This window comes from Orbicella franksi, chromosome 9, assembly GCF_964199315.1.
Source record: "Orbicella franksi chromosome 9, jaOrbFran1.1, whole genome shotgun sequence".
Lineage (NCBI taxonomy): Eukaryota > Metazoa > Cnidaria > Anthozoa > Scleractinia > Merulinidae > Orbicella > Orbicella franksi.
The window spans coordinates 24,986,361-25,005,289 of NC_138153.1; the positions used below are offsets into that span (position 1 = coordinate 24,986,361).

The following is an 18,929-nucleotide window of genomic DNA, read 5'->3' on the forward strand; positions in this document are numbered from 1 at the left end:
CAGATGATTCACAGGCGGATGAAAGCTGGATACAAGGTGTTAATAAAAAGTTAAGATGCTTCGAGCCAACAGGGATGCCACGCGCCAGAAGGATCCAAAAGGATTCGTAGTCCAAACCTCGAGTAATGAAATTTGTAGGCAATTGTGGAAAACGAGGACGGACAACTTCGAGCGAAAAAATATATATATACAGCAAAAAATCTAAGAAATCTAAAAAAAGTTTAAAAATTTAATAAAAATAAACGTTTCGGTCAAAGACCTTCATCAGTTGCAGTGCAAGTGAATAATAAATTACAATAACCTTAAATAAGTTTACAGTATAAAAAATGACATCATATTACAAAGATGATTACATAACAGGCCGTGGTAACACATGAAAACGAAAAAATTAACCAATGATAAACAATCGGTGATTACTAAGCGAGATACTATGACAATGCGGTACAAAACTCAAAAGACACAAACCAAATAAGAATAAATAATCGAATATAATACAAATAAGATTAATATCAAAAAAGTAACGCGATTCGTCGAGTCAGCCGAAAGTGTGAAGGGACCCGCGTGTAAAATATTCAATGTTCAAAAAAGGCGGTCCCAAAATCCCCAAACAAAGCCCTTGAAACTATGCCGCGGCAAGGCACAACAGGCGCCCTAAACAGGGCCCTTAAACAACAATAATATAACAATAATATATATAAACGTTTGATAAAGCAAGGACGGACAACTTCTGACGGTAAAAAAAGTTAAAAAGTTAAAAATTTAATAGAAAAACATTTCGGTCTTAGACCTTCATCAGTTACAAGAGAAAAAGGACGAAAACTAAGTTTAAATACGGTTACAGTGTGGGAGATTACGTAACGAAATGAAAAATACAATATTGTGCTATTAATACATCGTGATTAATACAATACAGGAAGAAAATGCAAAACGAGAAATACAATGCTGTACTATAAATTGCGTCATACAGGGTGATAATTAATAGACCAAACGAAAAGAATACAATACTGTGCATAAATTACATTATAGAGCATGATAATTGTAGAACTAGGTTAAATTCAACCTAAAAACTAAAAGAGTTAAAATAGATAAAACGGACTCTTGCAATGCGGTAAATATAAAAGAAGAAACCTACGTTTACGCTGGACAAGGTTAATAACAAAATCCCAAATCGAGGCCTTTGGAGCATTAAAGGGTTGACAAACAACAAAATCCCTGGAGGGGCCCTTAAACAATAAGCTGTAATAAGATCCCAGGCAGGGCCTTTGAGCATACCTAACACCCAAAAAGCTGACAAAATCCAAGGAAGGGCCTTTGAACTGCCTTATGGCGCGAACGCATATTTACACAAGAGAAAGTTAATTATAACAAATTCTGTTTTTGGAGTGAAATTCTTTTCTTTTATTTAAGCCATGGGGAGCCAAAGAGAACAGTTGAGCACTCCAATAAGCCTCTTTCATAATTAAAAACCTTGAATGTATTACTGTCTAGTACACAGTACTACCTGACATGGCGTGACATGTCAACCCAGACTGGGATTCTAAGCACTTTTGACTCAAAAAAGCTTTGGACTGTTCCTGCAAAAGAACAGTATCTGCCGTCATATTTTAAAGGGCTCTGTAACGAATACCTGTCGTCAGAGAATCCACGCAGGGTATTTCCAGTTGACGTTAGTGTAACTGTATCCTATTTTCAAAGGTGTTCAAAGGCTGCGCCTCGTGAGTCCACAACATTTTGACCACTGTGATGACGCATACTCGTTGTCAATGAGAGTACAGACCACGCTAAACCACATTTCGATTTGTTTTTTACCATAATTTCGTTCATGATGGCTCAACAGGAATTAGTAGTGTAGCTTAACAATACAGTCATACTTAATACTATCTCCTTATTTATAACTAACATTCATTTTGAAATCAATGGTGATCCTTGCAACCTAATTGACTCTCAGCAGTGTGATTTAAAACTTATAACTGAAACTCTGGTTTACTTTGTGCAGAGACAGAAGAAAGAAGAAAAGCGTCGCTTCCAAAGAAAGTAACAAAAGGTACTTAGAGGAGTTTTTATATGACGTTTAAAGATAAAGAAATTTAAAAAACAGAATCTGTATTCTATATTTCATAATTATTAGTTTTAATCAACGTGATCACAGAAACTCGGGTTTACGCTGTTTGTGGTTGGATCACATATTAAAGATTCCGTAGGAGGTGAATAAGAGGGATCAGTGCGAGGAAAAGTAAATTCCTTTCAATTCATTTATTTCATAGAAAAGAAAAAGAAAGCAGATTCCCTTCTGGATGGTTTGCATCAAGGGATCCTCACCGGTGAGCATAGAACTGTTGACGTTTAAAAGATTTGAAAAGATGCTGTCATAACGATTTTTTTCATAGGCTCTTTGTTAGTTTGGAAGGGAAGGAAGGATTCTTTCGCTGCGAAAATAATTATTGATTGCTTGCCAGGTGTAAATAAATAGTCTCACTCAATTATTGCGTAGCACCAAAACCATATATTTAGGAGAATAATCATGTTGAAAAGAAAGAAAACCAAACGGAGAGGGAAAATGCAATGCCGTTCGGCGAATAATGATTCTTGAGTTCAGTGTATCTGGACTTGTAAATGTAAATGTAAAGAAATAAATGTAAATTTAATGCAAATTTAATGTCAAACACAGGGAGTGCTTTTGACTAGCTACTTAAAAAAGTCCATAAAATCTCATTGGTTGAAAAGTTGACAGTTTGACAGCTGAGAGTTTGCAGAAATTAAAATTTTATCCGTCTGTACTCTTATCGATGATAAAAATGAGCCAATCAGCGCACGAGAAATTGGACAGTTATTGTAAAACAAATATTTTCGCTCGCGCGTGATTGGTCTAAGCACGTCACCTGACCGAATATCTCACAGCTAAAACCAGGGAATATCCGAGAATATTCCCCAAGTTTCAAAACTGCGCATGTTGCGAAAAACGATTTGAAGGATAATAAAACACAGTAGCCTCTGTTAGGCGCGAAAATATGCTCTGGTATTTGTCCTTGGACGTTATCTGTTCCTCGAAGCTCACAGTTTTCCTCTAGCTACGCTCTCGGAGAACTATTCGCTTTTCAGATAATGTCCGCGGACAAATATCCTAGCATATTTTCGCTCCAAATGGAGGCTATTGTTTATATATTACATTTCTTGGTAAAAGGTCAACAGTAGCTTACAATTTATGCTAACTTTGCAATTTTTTGTTCAATTTTCAGAGAAGAGGAGGAGACTGCCAAAATAAGATGTCAATAAATGCCAATGAAGTTGTCGATGAAAGTGTATTGCCATTACTTTTCCACTGTGATATTCTTTCGTATGTAAAAAAACTGAGCCAAAGCACGCATACCGATCCCATATAAACAAAGTTTAGACGAGGTTTAACAAAACCACGGTCTAAATCGATTCAATCTGGCACATCCAAGAATGTAAGCCCAGGCAGGCATGTAGCACAGACTACTACAATATTCATTCCTTATGAAAAATCCAACTATGAACAGATATAGAAGTTTATTTGTTACCTTCAGCGATGGTCTAAGTTAGACTCCGGTAAAATACTCCACCCTATAAATCCTTCTCATACATAAAACATCTCATACAAGGGGTGGTTATCAGAGAGATTAAAATTTTCGTTTCAGGCGTTTTATACCCGTTTGTGGATCTAGAATGTGTGTCACATCCTTAGCATGTTTATCCTGCCTATGTGGTAGGTGTCATTTATTTACCCACCAAATGGGAAGAGCTCTAGGAGTTCGTAACGTGTAATTGTATCGAATATCGATTTGGACGTTTTTGTGAGGGGAGGAAAAACGAAAATTCAACCAGTCGGACCAAGGACGGGATATTGATACCAAACACAAACCACGGGTGTCAATCAATTAGTAAATAAACCCCTTCGAGCGGCTGGTATGTAGCCTGAAAAAGTCCGCGGCTGAGAGATTTCCGAAAAATGAAAAGCGAAACTTCAAGGCCAAATGTGAAATGCCGAAGAGATTATCAGCCAACATACCAGAAAGGAGTTTATTTATTTTATAACCCTCCCATTAATTTTCATATCGAACTTGCACCGCTCGTAAAAAGCCAGTATTGATCTGAAGACGAATTGGCGCGATTGTTGAGAGTTAGTTAACTTGATCGGCTTAACTTAATTTCCGCTGCAATTAGACCAAAACTTGACAGACTGTGAAGTGAAATGAACCCTTACAGTGCCCCTTAAATGAATTCGAAATACCCGAAAAACTTGGCGCTCTTAAGCTTTCCGGTTCGTATTTTGTTGAAACAACATTTGAGACCAGCTTTCTAATGTCACTATCGCTAGATTATACAAAACAAGGTCGTTCTTCTTCCATGTAAAATAAAGATGATAACTGAAACTCACTTGCTGGCCTTTTTCCCGCAGACATTGTTTTTCTTTTCAGTGGAAATCAGAGGAGGAGTACAAATATCGACTTAAACGGGGGTTGTTGCACGATAACTGTCCACCACGCGACATAAAGTGGCCAACAAAATCGCGCGAAAATTAATGGGTGGGTTAGAATGGAAGATATTTCCCTCGCTATAACAATCACGGTAGTTGTATGCACCGGGCGCCGGTGCATAGAACTACTGTGATTCTCAAAGGGGAGAAACAGGCGTCCATTCATCAACGACGCTTATTGGACAATCCGCCAATCTCAAGTTGTGAGTGTAGAATAGCGTCAAGGATCCTATGTGCTTGCGTCAACACTTCAACGTTGCATTTTATTTTACCATGGACCATTAAACTACAAAGTTCTTTAAGAAAAGCTTTTGAATTCGTTAAATACAACAAAACACCTCTTGATTTCTCCTTATTGATTTTTTCGTAGAGCAGCATTGCTTTTTAAACCATTGTTTTTTTTAATTTGCGCCTATCGTTTTAATAATCCTGGGGAATTTGAATATAGTCATCTTCCTGTACCAGAATTACATTAAAAATTTCCTCCGCTTGCTCAAAAAGCCGAAAAATCCTGATTATGAGAAGTTACACTTGTTTTTCGCTTTTTCGACTGATGAAGGGTTTCAAAGTGTTCTGCGGCTGTGCACAAGCACCTCAAGTAAGTCAAGCATCTCAAGTAAGGAAAGCATCTCAAGTAAGACAAGCATCACAAGCAAGTCAAGCATCTCAAAGTTGCTTGAGGTGCTTTGCATACTTGAGGTGCTTTGCTTGATCTCTTTCGAAAGAGAACACTGAATCAAAGTCAGTACATGCAGAATGTAGAGGAAGAAATAAACTACTTTTTCAGTGATCTCTTTCGATTGTCTAGGTGCCTGTAAGGTGCTAAACACAATATTTATTTCCTCCTTATCGTACATTCAACAGCAATAGCTTGCAGCGTCTTGTAGCTCTAGAAAAATACGCAATGAGTCCACCTCCCCCTTTGGTTCTGTCTCTGCGATACATATGGTATCCTTGTAGTCTAAAGTGGTCGTCGAAATAAGAACTGTCAATTTTGGTTTCAGATACATAAGTATTTGCGCTTTAAAATAATCATTGAACAATTTTAGTTACTCAAATTTGTTTTGTACGCTGTTAATGTTCAAGTGTGCTACAAAAGCATTGTGTGAGTTGTTTTTTCGTTCTGCAATAATCGAGCTCTCCTGGGGATTAAGAGGTACATCATTACCATATAATTCATCTTCAATTTCGTTGCCTTCCATCCAAGAACTTGATAACCGTGTGCCCATTTGCGTGTTTAACTCTATTTAAACGGAAGATTCACATTCGCGAATGGAAGATAACACCATGAACATGTCTGAGCGAAGTCGGGAAAATCTAAGTAACATCGTCTTGACGGCTGTCTTTGTAAGACCGACACATGTAGCGTGCGCCCATGTATTAAAACCAGAGCACAAAAGGGCGTAAGATGTCATTGAGAAGCAATAACAATGTGTTGCTCCTCCCTTTTTACCCTTCTCTGAGCGTGGCATTTCTAGTGAATAAGGTGACGGAATCAAAAATCTTTAGAGCATGAAAAAAATTTTAAAAAAGCAGTTATAAAACCCTTAAAGTACGCTAAGCACCTCAAGTAAGCAAAGCACTTCGAGTGCGTAATGCATCTCAAGTAAGCAAAGTAGCTCAAGTAATCAAAGCACCTCAAGTAAGCAAAGCACCTCAAGTAAGCAAAGTAACTAAAGTAAGCAAAGCACCTCAAGCAAGCAAAGCACCTCAAGTAAGCAAAACACCTAAAGTAAGCAAAGCATCTCAAGTAAGCAAAGCACCTCAAGCAAGCAAAGAACCTCGAGTAAGAAAAGCATCTCAAGTAAGCAAAGCATCTCAAGCAAGCAAAGCACCTCTAGTAAGGAAAGCACCTGAAGTAATCAAAGCACCTAAAGTAAGCATAGCACCTCAAGCAAGCAAAGCACCTCAAGTAAGGAAAGCACCTCAAGTACGCAAACCGCCCCAAGCAAGACAAGCACCTCAAGTAAGCAAAGCACCTCCAGGAAGTAAAGCATCTCAAGTAAGCACGGCACCTAAAGTAAGCAAAGCACCTCAAGCAAGCAAAGCACCTCATGTAAGGCAAGCACCTCAAGTAAGCAAAGCACCTCAAGTACGTCAAGCACCTCAAGTAAGTCAAGCACCTCAAGAACGTAAAGATCCTCAAGTAAACAAAGCATCGCAAGTAAGTCAAGTACCTCAAGTACGTCAAGAGCCTTACGAACGCAAAGATTCTCAAGTAAGCAAAACACCTCGAGTAAGCAAAGCACCTCAAGTAGGCAAAGCACCTCAAGTAAGTCAAGCACCTCAAGTAAGTCAAGCACCTCAAGTAAGTCAAGCACCTCAAGTAAGTCAAGCACCTCAAGTAAGTCAAGCACCTCAAGAACGTAAAGATCGTCAAGTGAGCAAAGTACCCCAAGTAAGTCAAGCATTTCAAGTAACCTCAAGTGCGTCAAGAACCTCAAGTGGGCAAAGATCCTCAAGGACCTCAAGTAAGCAAAGCACCTCAAGTAGGTCAAGCATCTCAAGTAAGTCGAGCATCTCGAGTAAGCCAAACGTTTCAAGTAACCTCAAGTACTTCAAGAACCTCAAGTAGATAAAGCACCTCAAGTAAGCAAGGCACGTCGAGTAAAGAAAGCACCTCAAGTAAGCAAAGCACGTCAAGTAAGGAAAGCACCTCATCAAGTAAGTCAAGCACCTCAAGTAAGATAAGTATCTCAAGTAAGTCAAGCATTTCAAGTAACCTCAAGTACTTCAAGAACCTCAAGTAGGCAAAGCACCTCAAGTAACGAAAGCACCTCAAGTAACGAAAGCACCTCAAGTAAGCAAAGCACCTCAAGTAAGCAAAGTACCTCGAGTAACACAAGAATCTCAAGTAAGTTAAGCGTCTCAAGTAAGCAAAGCACCTCAAGTAAGCAAAGCACCTCAAGTAAGCAAAGCACCTCAAGTAAGGAAAGCTCCTCAAGTAGGTCAAGCATCTCAAGTAAGTCAAGCATCTCAAGACAAGAATCTCAAGTAAGTCAAGCGTCTCAAGTAAGCAAAGCACCTCAAGTAAGGAAAGCACCTCAAGTAAGTCAAGCACCTCAAGTAAGATAAGAATCTCGAGTAAGTCAAGCATTTCAAGTAACCTCAAGTACGTCAAGAACCTCAAGTAGGCAAAGAACCCCAAGTAGGCAAAGCATCTCAAGTAGGTCAAGCATCTCAAGTAAGACAAGCGGCTCAAGTAAGACGAGAATCTCAAGTAAGACAAGCACCTCAAGTACGTCAAGCATGTCAAGTAAGACAAGCACCTCAAGTAGGTCAAGCATGTCAAGTAAGTCAAGTTCTTCAAGTAAGTCAAGCATGTCAAGTAAGACAAGCATCTCAAGCGTACCAAGCATATATGAAATATATATTTCGGTACAATATATGTCCCTATACATGACGTACCTACCCGAGCGACCCTGGAGAGATCCGATTTGAAGTCCGAAAATATCGGACATCCGGTTGAATTGTGCCTAGCTCTTAAACACGTGGCTCTATCGAGTCGCTTGTGTTTTTCTTTAGCGTGCGAGGGCACCTGTTTTTTTCTGCTCTTGTTTCATGCGCAAAAAAACCAAGAGCCAAAAAACCGGATGCTCTCGCAGGCTAGTTTTTCTTCCTATCATTTTCATTGTTTTTAAAGCCAATGAAACTTAAGGCTGCAGTGGAACTAGATATTCTTCGCTGTCGATACTCTAGGCAAGTTGTCCATTCTATATTCTTCACCATCGGCATACCTACATTGGTTACATGAGCTGGAAGTCTGTTCCTCTCTTTTTGCTTAATTTTCTCTAATTTCTTCCGACAAAGGAAAATAACGCTGGTTTCCTCGTCGCCTTGTTGTAACTTGAAATGAAAATATCGCCTAGACTTTACATTTCACGGAATCTTTACATCGGAAACTTCCATCGAAAATGTCATGAACGTGTCCTTGTACGTCCTTATAAGTAGAACCTGAAAATGCCATTTAGCAACAAAACTTAAAACTCGTTTCCGTTTATCTCATTTTATAAAGAAAGAATGATTAATGTTTTCATTAAGACAATATTGCCTTGTTTTTTGCGGGCAAGCAAAAGCGAGCCCGCAGCCTAATCTTGGCGTCGGCGGTCAGCGGCACTTTCTTAAAGTATAGAGAGCGCTAGAGCCGACTTGAAGTAAAATGTGGGCATATTCTTGGCATTCTCTTGTTCTTACAACTGGAATGAATGGTATGTGAGCAAAAGGCCGAGCAAAGGCCCTGGTCTTGAGTTCAAGGTCCGTGGTTATGGGTCATGTGAATTTCAAGGAATTCAGGAAAGTAAGTTTCCGAAGCACATGTCAGCTTTGGTTACAGCGTTTACTTGTTTGTACAAGCAAAAGCAACGGAGAAAGTAGAACGAATTTACAGTGCAAACGAGAAAGGAAACGGAGAGACAAATTCTCGGTAAGATACAAATGATTTGCAAAGTTTATAATCCACAAAATTAAACGCTTTTTTCCAGTTCTCTCAAGTAACCTAACGTTCTTACAGAGAGTAGTGCGTACCTTGTCTTCTGAAAGCTTCCATAAGCTTAAATTTAAGCTTACATTTTATGATTCTGCAGTGCATCTCAATCCGCTAAGGTTACTGAATGACCGAAAAGTCAACCCAGTTTGGTTGCATCACGAAGTCGAACCAGTTTGGTCGCACTACATGGAACTTGCTGATATAGTTTTGGAGGAGAAGCACTGAAAAAAGCTTCCTTTATATCCATCCCTGACTAAACCGAATGGAATGTTTGATGGAATATTCTTAGGATTCTCATAAGTAAACTTGCCGTTCATTGCCATTTATTTTATTAAAAGTACAATATTTTTACTCCCCCAGTTTTAAGGCTTTCAAAATAATTCATTTGAACACATGTTCCTGTTGTTTACTGTTCTTGATCATTGACACTTGTTATTGTTTTGACTGTTATCTAAGTAATTGCGTTTGTTTTCAAAAAAATTTTCATTCCATTTAAAGTGCCTCTTGTTTGCGTCGACGCCATTTGTGCGTTGAGTTTATTGTTGGTTTCTTGTTGGTCTCCCTCAAAGACCTACATTTCCAAATTCCCATTCCATTCGCCACAAGGTTGAGGAAGACCTACTTTCTTGATGTCCTACCTCTAAAAAACCAAAATAATTATTTCTTTATTTCAACTTCGACCTGGGCCCCCGATTCTCGAACGTCCCGAAAAGCCGTAGCAAAATCTCAAACCTTTTGACTACAAAGCTGTTTTATTCATATATTCTTAATATAAACAGAGGTCCTCTTCATACAAGAAGTTTAAGGCGTATACACCTCTTTGTCTTCAAATACTCATTAACTAAAAATGGCTTTTCGGGCCCGAAAAGATTCCGGGCCTTTCGAGAAACGGGCCACTGGTTTCCTCTGTTGACAGTAGCCCTAACAAAAATAATAAGTAGTAGTAATTGGACCGAGTGGAGTACAATTCAGGGAGTAATCGCGCGAGTAATTAATATTTCGATTTGAAATTACGAGCACGATTACTCCCTGAATTGTACGACGCGAGGTCCAGTTACTAATTAATCGTATATATAACAAATTTCGGAATAAAAATGTCTTTTGAGAACTTGTTTTGAGCGAAAACGTTTGTAACGCTTTTCATAAGTTTTGAAAACTGTGGGAACAGTGCGAAGGAAACCATTAAAGAGCGCGTAATTGACGTGCGAATCACGTGGATATCCAATTACAGGTATCCAGTTACGAAAAGTTCAAATTGGATACCTGTAATTGGACACCCACATGATCGCATGCTGATTACGTGGCAAATAGGCGCACGGAGAACCAATCACGATCAAGAATTTTGTTATAGATACGATAATAATAATAATAATAATAACAATAACAATAACAACGAGAACGAGAAAGAAAATAATAATAATAATAATAATAATAGTATAATAGTAATAGTATTAATAACAATAACAACAACAACAATAATAATAAAGTCTTTTATCATTAACATATTGTTTTATAATAGTAATGATAATAATTAAAATTTTAAGAACGCGTCTTCATGGCTTCTCCCACGCTATCCTCAATCTCGCAACGGACACGGCCGCCCGCACTTTGGAACTATTGGTTACTGCTAGTCAATATTTCCAATGTTCCCTTTACACCCACATTTACCGCCAACTATTTCTTGGTGAACCAGAAACAAAAGTGAAAAATGTTTAAAACACGACATCGTCCACCCTTGTCAAATGTAAAAGCATGATCGTTTCAGTTGTAATGCCTTTTTATCCAAATGTTACTTTGTTTCTTTGGTACCTTATTAGCGAACACTGATCTACTGCTCTACACTAAATATGAAAATCAACCACAATATTCCCTAAACCAGATAATATTAAACATAATCCAAAAAATATTGTAATTCATTTGTTCAATTTACGAGTTTGCTCACAGAGCACTTTGATTTGAGTTTCTGATCCAAGAAAAACAAATCCCCTTTCTCGAGCTACCACTCCATTGTTATCAATTTCCTTTTTGATTGGTTAGCTTTCTTCTTGGTGGCCCGGTTCGAGTCGTAGTCGCACGGAAATGGTTTCTTTATCATGAAGCAAATAAAGCAGCCTCGAGTGTGCTCTTTTCTGTTGTAAAGCACTTAGGAAATAGTAGAACACCCGAGAAGTAAGGGGGAACGTCTTGTGTTTTCCCCTACACTTCTTTCACGCTCTGACCGCTTCTTGTGTGTTTTACAACAGAACAGAGCACAGTCGGCACTTGTTTATTAATCGACCTAATGAATATTGTTGGCCCTGTTGTGAAGTCTAGTTGCGAGGGTCTGAGCCACTCGGCTGCCAAGTAACACGGCTTTTATTTCTCGCAGCTGTTGAAATAAAATACTGAAGGCCGAATTATTTATTTTTTTTAAGTCACTCTTTACCCTATTGTAATTGAGAAAACGAAAATTTTTTAAATTAGAAAACGTTGATCTTTTCAATGCACGAAAATTGTTTTATCCAAGGAGGAAAAAAAGAAAACCGGCGCGTAACCGGAGTGAAAAATTAGTATGGATAACATGATTAACATGAGAGAGATTTTTAGCAATTTAAATTGCAATTATTCAAATTATTTGCTTCGGTCAATTTACGTGTCCATTGAAACTGATCTCTTCACCGGCAACAAATAGGACCATGCTAAAACTGCTGTAACGTCGAATTTCTATGAAGGTTGTGAAATGGTAAAACCAGGTAAGAAGGACTTAAAAATAATAACAATCATGAAAAAAGATGTTTAGGCTGTAACGTCCATCCAAAACTGTTTTAGACTGCTCAGACTTAGACAATACTCGTATAATGTATTGCTCGACAAACAATATTCGTGTTCAGACTAAAGCCATCTTGCCTGTGTTTGTAAATCGTTTTTACCGAAATTGCTCTTAAGGAGAAGGCGTTAAAGAAACCCTAGAATCGTTTGATTGAAGGATTTGAAGAATGGCTTTACCTACTTGGTTTAACTTTTAGGATCATTAATTTATCAAGATTATTGTAAATTTGTTTAATATATTCTTGAAAAAAAAATTTCGAAATTCCGCAAAGCTCACGCACAAATGATTTTGGAAACATTTCTGTTAGTCGCGCTGTCAACCAGACTGATGAAACATCGGTCGTCGTGTCAGTAGGAAATTCAGCTGCTAAATGGAACAAGGGAATAATTACCGCGTGATTCTCTTTAGAGCTGGTTTTAATCTGTTAGTTTAATTGAGAAAAAAAATATAATACCAAGGGAAAACATGAAAATGTTAACATGAAACACAGCATATCACAATTGTTATCTGTGTGCAGGTGGTTAGTTTTTTGACGTTCAGTTTGCACAAAGTCAAATTGATTTGTTCAGTATAATCTCCCTATTTGCATAAACATGAGCTAACCCTCTCGCGTCGACTAAAAGCTACTAAACGTAGTTTATCAGTTTCTAAGAGGAACACTCATTAGAACTACATCGTATAGAGAATGATTGATGGCAAGTCTTCATAAAGCATTTCCGTCTGTTCGATTCGACATAATATTTCTAGGTAGCCAGCCGAACTGGAATATTTTCGAATAAATGAAAGAAAAAACAACGACAACAGGTTTTATCATTTGTTAATCGCATAGCGCAAAACGACAATTCGAAAGCTGACGCGGATAAAGCCATTATATGCTTGAATCGTAGCAAATGATTTTAATGATTATTTATATGTCGCCGTCGCTAACATACTAGCCATCAGTTTTTATTTGAATAGTGCAAAATATCCGGCTTAATTAGGTTTCTTGTAACTATAGCTTATGTGCAATTCACTGGTTCATTGATACATTATGCATGCAGAAGTGTCTTACATGCTTGTTCTCGAGCTTTCCACTACTTAGAATTCAATGTTCGCCGCAGAAATTTTGGTCCACATTCAACGTTTCTTCCCAACAACGACTGCAGCTCTGAACCGTGCACTAGAGATATCATTAATTTTTCTCTCATACTCCAGAAGTAAGAAGTGCCAGTGAATCATTGCACAGCTCGGCTTGATGACGATGCAGTGGTTGAATGGTGGGTCTGATATCTTGTTTACAACAGAACTTATAGTACTTTGTGGATTTAGATAAGGTTAAACGTGTTGTGTGCATCAGGCTCGTTGACAGAGGTTTACCAAGTTTAACGTTTTTATCTCTGCGTGAAATCTAAACTTTCCGTTTTCCGTGTCTGATTTTCGTAATTTTTAAACTGTTTACCTATTTAACAATAATTCCATGTGCGTGCGTTGAAACATAGGTGATAACAAAGCGGTTTTACCAAAAAAAAAAAACACTCAACCAACACAAAGAAAAACTCGTTACCAGGTTCTTTGGACCGCTCAAGGGCAGAGAAAAGACGATCGCAGATATTACTTCCAAGACAAATATGTAAATTTTTAAGAGAGGTAATTTTATTCTATGTAAAACGGAAATCAGACCTAAACAGCTGCTAAATTGACCCTGTAATTCTGATCAGAATGTTCGAAGTACTTAACAAGATTCCCGAGATGTCGCTGTAACCAGACTTCACCCAGACGTTCCGAAAGGATTATGCATCTGTATTTTAGTAGGAATAGTTGTACGGCAGAGAGATCAATACGATTTCAGTTATCTGTAACTTATTTGCTTGTTGCTGGGTTGTTTTGATATTGATTGTGTTTCACCCAAAACAGCATATCGTAGCCGGTCCGCCGTAGCAATCCGATCACTAGCTTTGAGAAGCTAGTTGCGTGTAAACATGTCTCCGCCAGTCCTTCGCCAGGTCTACAGATAGAGAGAGAACTGAGAGCTATAGTTTGAGTAAAGCGGCTCATTAAATGAGAAACTTTTTTTTGCTGCATCGCTGGACATTTTGGAACATGTTTCCGTAAGTGTTTGTACCACTTTTACGTCTCACTGGGAGTTTCATTACCCTCTTGGGAAATTCTAATTGAAAGGCACGTTAAGAGTTTAATCGTGGCTGTATTGCTTGTATTCTTGTTCGCTTTGTTGTTCGATTAGTACTAATTGGACAGACAAAGACATCCAGATGTCTGAATGATTTGTGCGCAATGCTTTGATCACAAATGTTACTAACCACTACAAAGACTTTATGACGCACGAAAAGTCATGGAAGGATGAGTAATTTTCCAGTTGACTGGAGGGAACAGTAAAAAGAGCATGTTTTCATTTCCTAAAAATTTCCTCTTTTTAAGTGTTTTCGAGAACGTTCACTCCTAGGTTTCAACATTGTTTGACTGCTTTACCGCCCTGTTTGTCACCTGGTGTCAGATTTTACTACAACAAAACTCAGTCTCAGTGCAGCTTCATGATTTTCAAAAATTTTCCGGCTCTCCAGGATAACACTGATGTTAAGGACTGATGTCTCAACGGCTCAGTGAAGCGTCAACGTAAGGTAGCCTCCATTATTCTCTAGACTGATGCTTGTCCAGTGGCTTGTCTATGCCAAATGTTTCTTCTAAATACTGTTGTTACGATCTTCGCGACGTTTTCCTTGTTGGTTAAACGTTCCCCTGGTTCATGTAGCATCACGATTTCCTTTCGTCTCAGTTTGTTTGTTTGTTGTATGTTTTCTGTAACATTGCCCGTGAAATTTTTCGTTCGAAGAACGTTCGATAGAAATTAACGCATAGTGGGACCTTTCCTTATTTTTAACTGATACAGATAAAGCTTTCGACGGAAACGCAAGATTTTAATAATTTCTTACTTGAATTCCGAACGAGTTCCTCAGTACAAGTGTTTTGGTGTAATCTTTTTATTTAGGGTTTTCGTGATATTATCGGCAATTCTGGGTTGTTTCTGAGAGAGACTGATGAACGTGGTGTCTGAAATACACACACGTACCGCAATTGCACAATGGAAAAATCAAAATCAGATAAATTAGGTGATGTTCATGATTACTGTGATGCCCTAGAAAAAGTGAAGTTTTGTTTTTGAACTAATAGATGATATACACAATATTTCTTGCTATAAAATAGTATTTCATGAGCAATGCCACTATTTTTTTTTTTTGTGATATTATGGCAAGTGTCTAATATGCGGCAAAAATATGAATATGAAATTAGTGCGGCGCGTAATCATCCGACCAGTGCACGAATATCACATTGTAGTCTGTGGTTCCAGTTGACCATCAGCAAGGAATAAATAGGCCATATTCGTATTCCCGTTATTGGACTGGTACTGCGGGGAGTCTTTTCAAATGCAAATGACATTTATCTCTTGTTATTGATATTTCCCCGCATGAGTGTCCATTGCAAACTAGTTCCAGTACAATACCGAGAATACGAATATGGTCTATTGGTGAAGATTATCAAACGGCCAGTGAATACCGGCTGCCCCATTTAAGTGTGCCCTTATTCCTACATTCTGGTGTTAATGAACGAAAGCGCGTGGCAATTGGAATTCAGTGGAGCACCGAATCATCGATAAGAGCGCGAGTGCAAAACCAGCGAAAAATCCTCGTTCTCGACTTCCCACCCCAAGAGAAAATAGAGCGTATGTGATTAGGTCACGACAGCTGGGTCTGTGGTCGAATGCAGCTAAATTTAGGTAAAAACGCATCTATCAGTCTAATTAGTGTAAATACACTCTGTATCTTCTTTTTTTTTCCTGCATCTGCATCTTGTATAAACTTAGTTAATTACACTAAAGAAAAGGCAGTGAAGTCACTTAATCCGATAGTTATCTTAAACGGCAAATTAGACAGTGCAACTTTGTAATACAATCGATAATTAAGTACGTCACGAAATATAATTTGCCGCAATAGGCCATATTCGTATGCTTGGTATTTTACTGGAACTAGCTTGTAATGGAGGCTCATATGGACGGGAATATCATTACAAAGAGATTAATGTCATTTGCATTTGAAAAGACTTCCCGCATTAGCCTCACTTGCATGCTAGTTCCAGTCCAATACCGAGAATACGAAAATGGCCTATTGAGGTGACAAATCACTAAAAAAAAGTGAATATCATGGGTAGTTGGGGAAATTTGAAAACACAGCCTTATTTCTACGGTTACGCGTACCGTCCACACTAATCCAGACCGTACACGGAGCTTTTCGAAACCGCTCTTCAAACCGAGGAAATTTGAAAACGCCGGCTTTACGTTTTAGTGTGGACCGAAAACATTTTGAAAAGGGTGACGGTCTTGATAACTATGTTATTAATCGTAACTGAAGAGGGTACACTCAAGCTTTTCTACCGCCGGTGATTGTTACGTTTTCAGTTTTCTCCGGCGTATTGAGGAGTGAGAACGCCGTTTTCAAATTTTTCCAGCGTAGTGTGGACGGACCTTAGTCGTGACTGCATGCGTTGTTTATTGTGTACATCTGTCTAACCACCGGAACATGTTTAATGGCCCAGTAAAATAATAATTTCATCGTTTAGTTGTCCACGGAATTTGAAAATTTGTTAACGTCAGGATGTTAAGAGGCTTCTGTCTACTCACTGCCATCTCTATAAAGTTTTGATTTTTTTAAAAAAATGCATAATACATTTGCCGGCACTTAGACAAAGTTCGTGAACATTCTTCACTGGCAGCTTTGTGAAGACAGGGTGGCTTTCGTGAACATTCTTCGCTGACAGTTGTGGTTAGTAAAATACAGCATATGTTTACCAAAGGGACTGTTTTCGCCAAAAATTAAAGGAATCAATGTCATCAGAAAACCATGAGCGTAATTTTTCAAGTCAGGCCATTATAAAGTCCTTTTTGATCCTTATCATCCATAATTATGCTCAATCCCTTCAAAGGCCCTAACAAGATTACAGAATTGGACTTTTTTTTCTCTGGGGCGCTATTATCGAAAGTTCCGGTTACTGGTCCGGAAAAGTTGTTTTTTGTTTTCCGTGTTTACATTCAAGATCGGGATATTAACAGTTTTGAAATTCCAACAATAAAAGATAACAGGAAACGAAACAGAATGGACTGGTTTTTGAGCCAAATCCCGGACTACTATTCCTTAGATTTAAACCTTGAAATATGACTTTGGTTCCGTAAAGTTAACGGCACTTTCGAGAAGGAGGCCCTAGGTCTTAACAGCGTGTAACTAGCCCAGCGTCTACCTCCGACCTGGACCTGAGCCAATCACATTCATGAGTAGGTTGTTTAGTTGTCACACAGTCAGTGGTAAAGTTCCATTTCAATAATGGTAGGTCAACATTTTAAGAGAAGGCAAATTAATTACTGGATAACAGAAAAATAAAACAGAACGCTCTCTAAAAAAAGGAACACAGAATTTGAGTTTTTTCTCTGTGGCGAGCCGTCTAAGGTTAACAAGGACTCTGTCCATCAGGTCAGGTATGTTTTCTACTTTGTTAATTTTTTTGTATACAAATTGCCGCTATGGAGTCTTCATATTTCCTTCACCCAATGTCTAGGTTTTTTTCCTCGACTTTTCGTTCTGAGATGTAACAGTAATTAAATTTACCATGGACGAAAGTGGGTTAAAACGTGAGATTTGACATGATTAATTGGGGTTTGCAGGTAACTGATGAAATTTTTTTTTTAAGTTGCCGGTAATGTTCAGTCGGTTACAGTAATTTAACATAAAAATAAAATACAAAAAGCAGTACAACACAAAAAGTGCAAAATGATATGATTTGATGGGCTGTAACAATTGAGAAGATCATTCCCTTTTATGAGGTGGAGGGAGGAAACATGCTTTGAATCGCTCTCCCCATTCTCCCCTCTCGTGTTGGTGAAAATTTGTTTTTCCCTGAAATATATTAACGACGTATTTATCGGGTTTGATCGTAAAGAGGTTTGACTCGAAAAGGCGTTTTGAATTTACTATATGCTATCAGCTCTTTCGCGAGTAACCAGTTTGAAGTCACTGCAATTGAAAGTGGTTACGATAGAGTCTTTTCTTGAAAGAGAAATTTGTGGAAATGAAATTCATAAGATGCGAAAAAAAAATTTACAATTATAACTATAAAAGCTATGTCACTGTTTGTAACTCAAAGAAGTAAATATTGACATGAAGTGTCTTTTGGAGACTATTGACTGAATCATCGCCTATTAGTTGCACATTACAGAAAGGTGAACATCTGTGTTCGTGACCACACAATAGGAACGAACTGAAGACAACTTGGATTAGTTGTGCGTTTTTCTAAGCTTGTTTTTTAGTTCGCTTCATAGCAGGAGAAGATTTCAAAATGAGCTGGTACGTGACGTGAATGCTATTATTTTGTAAACATAACCTTGTACTGAAGTTAAATTGCCAAGGTACGATCCTTAAAACTAAACAGTCTTCTATAACAGTGCTATAACTCGCTTCAACTAGTGAATTCCCAAACATGACTGGAGATGCTTGCAATAAAGAAAAGGAACACTGACATTTTGTACTGAGTTTTTCTTGCATTTAAACATTCATTTTAAAAGTGAAATAATTGCAATTTTGATTATATCGTCTGATTGTAACTGTGTCCGCCATTTTTGACAATTTCTAGTATTATATAATCGCAATCGAAACTGTTAAAAGAAAATACCCATTATTTCTACCATTTTTTGTCACCTGAGAAAGAATCACGTTCAATTTACAAACGTGATCAGTGTAACTATAGTTTTCTTTGCAAGCGTCTACTAGCATGTGATTTATGAATTATGCATCGGTAACAGTCGGCAGATATTCAAATTCACCCAGCTCGTTTGTAAAAACATTAAGACTAATCAGGTGAAGCAAAGCGAAAGGAAATTGGCTGCGATGAAGAATGGTCTAAAACTCTGCTCAGTTCACCAAGCAACATTTTCATAAGCCAGGTAAGGAACAGATTGAATCAGTCTTGTCAGTTGTGTTTTTGTAGCAATCCAGAGTTGTTTGCTGAGCACTTGAACTGTGTTTGGTAATTTTTCGTGCAATGTTGTTTTTTTAATACCTCGGGTGAAAAACACCTTGGTCGGCATTTTAATACTAAGCCCA

The 18,929-nt window shown here is 38.1% G+C and overlaps 1 protein-coding gene across 6 annotated transcripts in view; it reads left to right on the top strand.

Annotated features, from left to right (window-relative positions):
- Positions 1-11,551: 11,551 nt before the first annotated feature.
- The window catches only part of LOC145496395 (uncharacterized), a 37,204-nt gene continuing 29,826 nt past the window's right edge, over positions 11,552-18,929 (top strand). For 2 of the 6 annotated variants that reach the window (XM_081476030.1, XM_081476025.1), the window contains exon 1: positions 12,708-13,046. Coding sequence is in view for 2 of the 6 variants with exons in the window: in XM_081476025.1 (XP_081332151.1) it covers positions 13,025-13,046 (22 nt within the window). In the remaining 4 variants the exon portion in view is untranslated. Of the gene's footprint in view, positions 11,714-12,707; positions 13,047-17,980; positions 18,770-18,929 lie in introns of those variants that run through there. The other 4 variants (XM_081476024.1, XM_081476031.1, XM_081476026.1 and 1 more) reach the window with 3 other exon arrangements.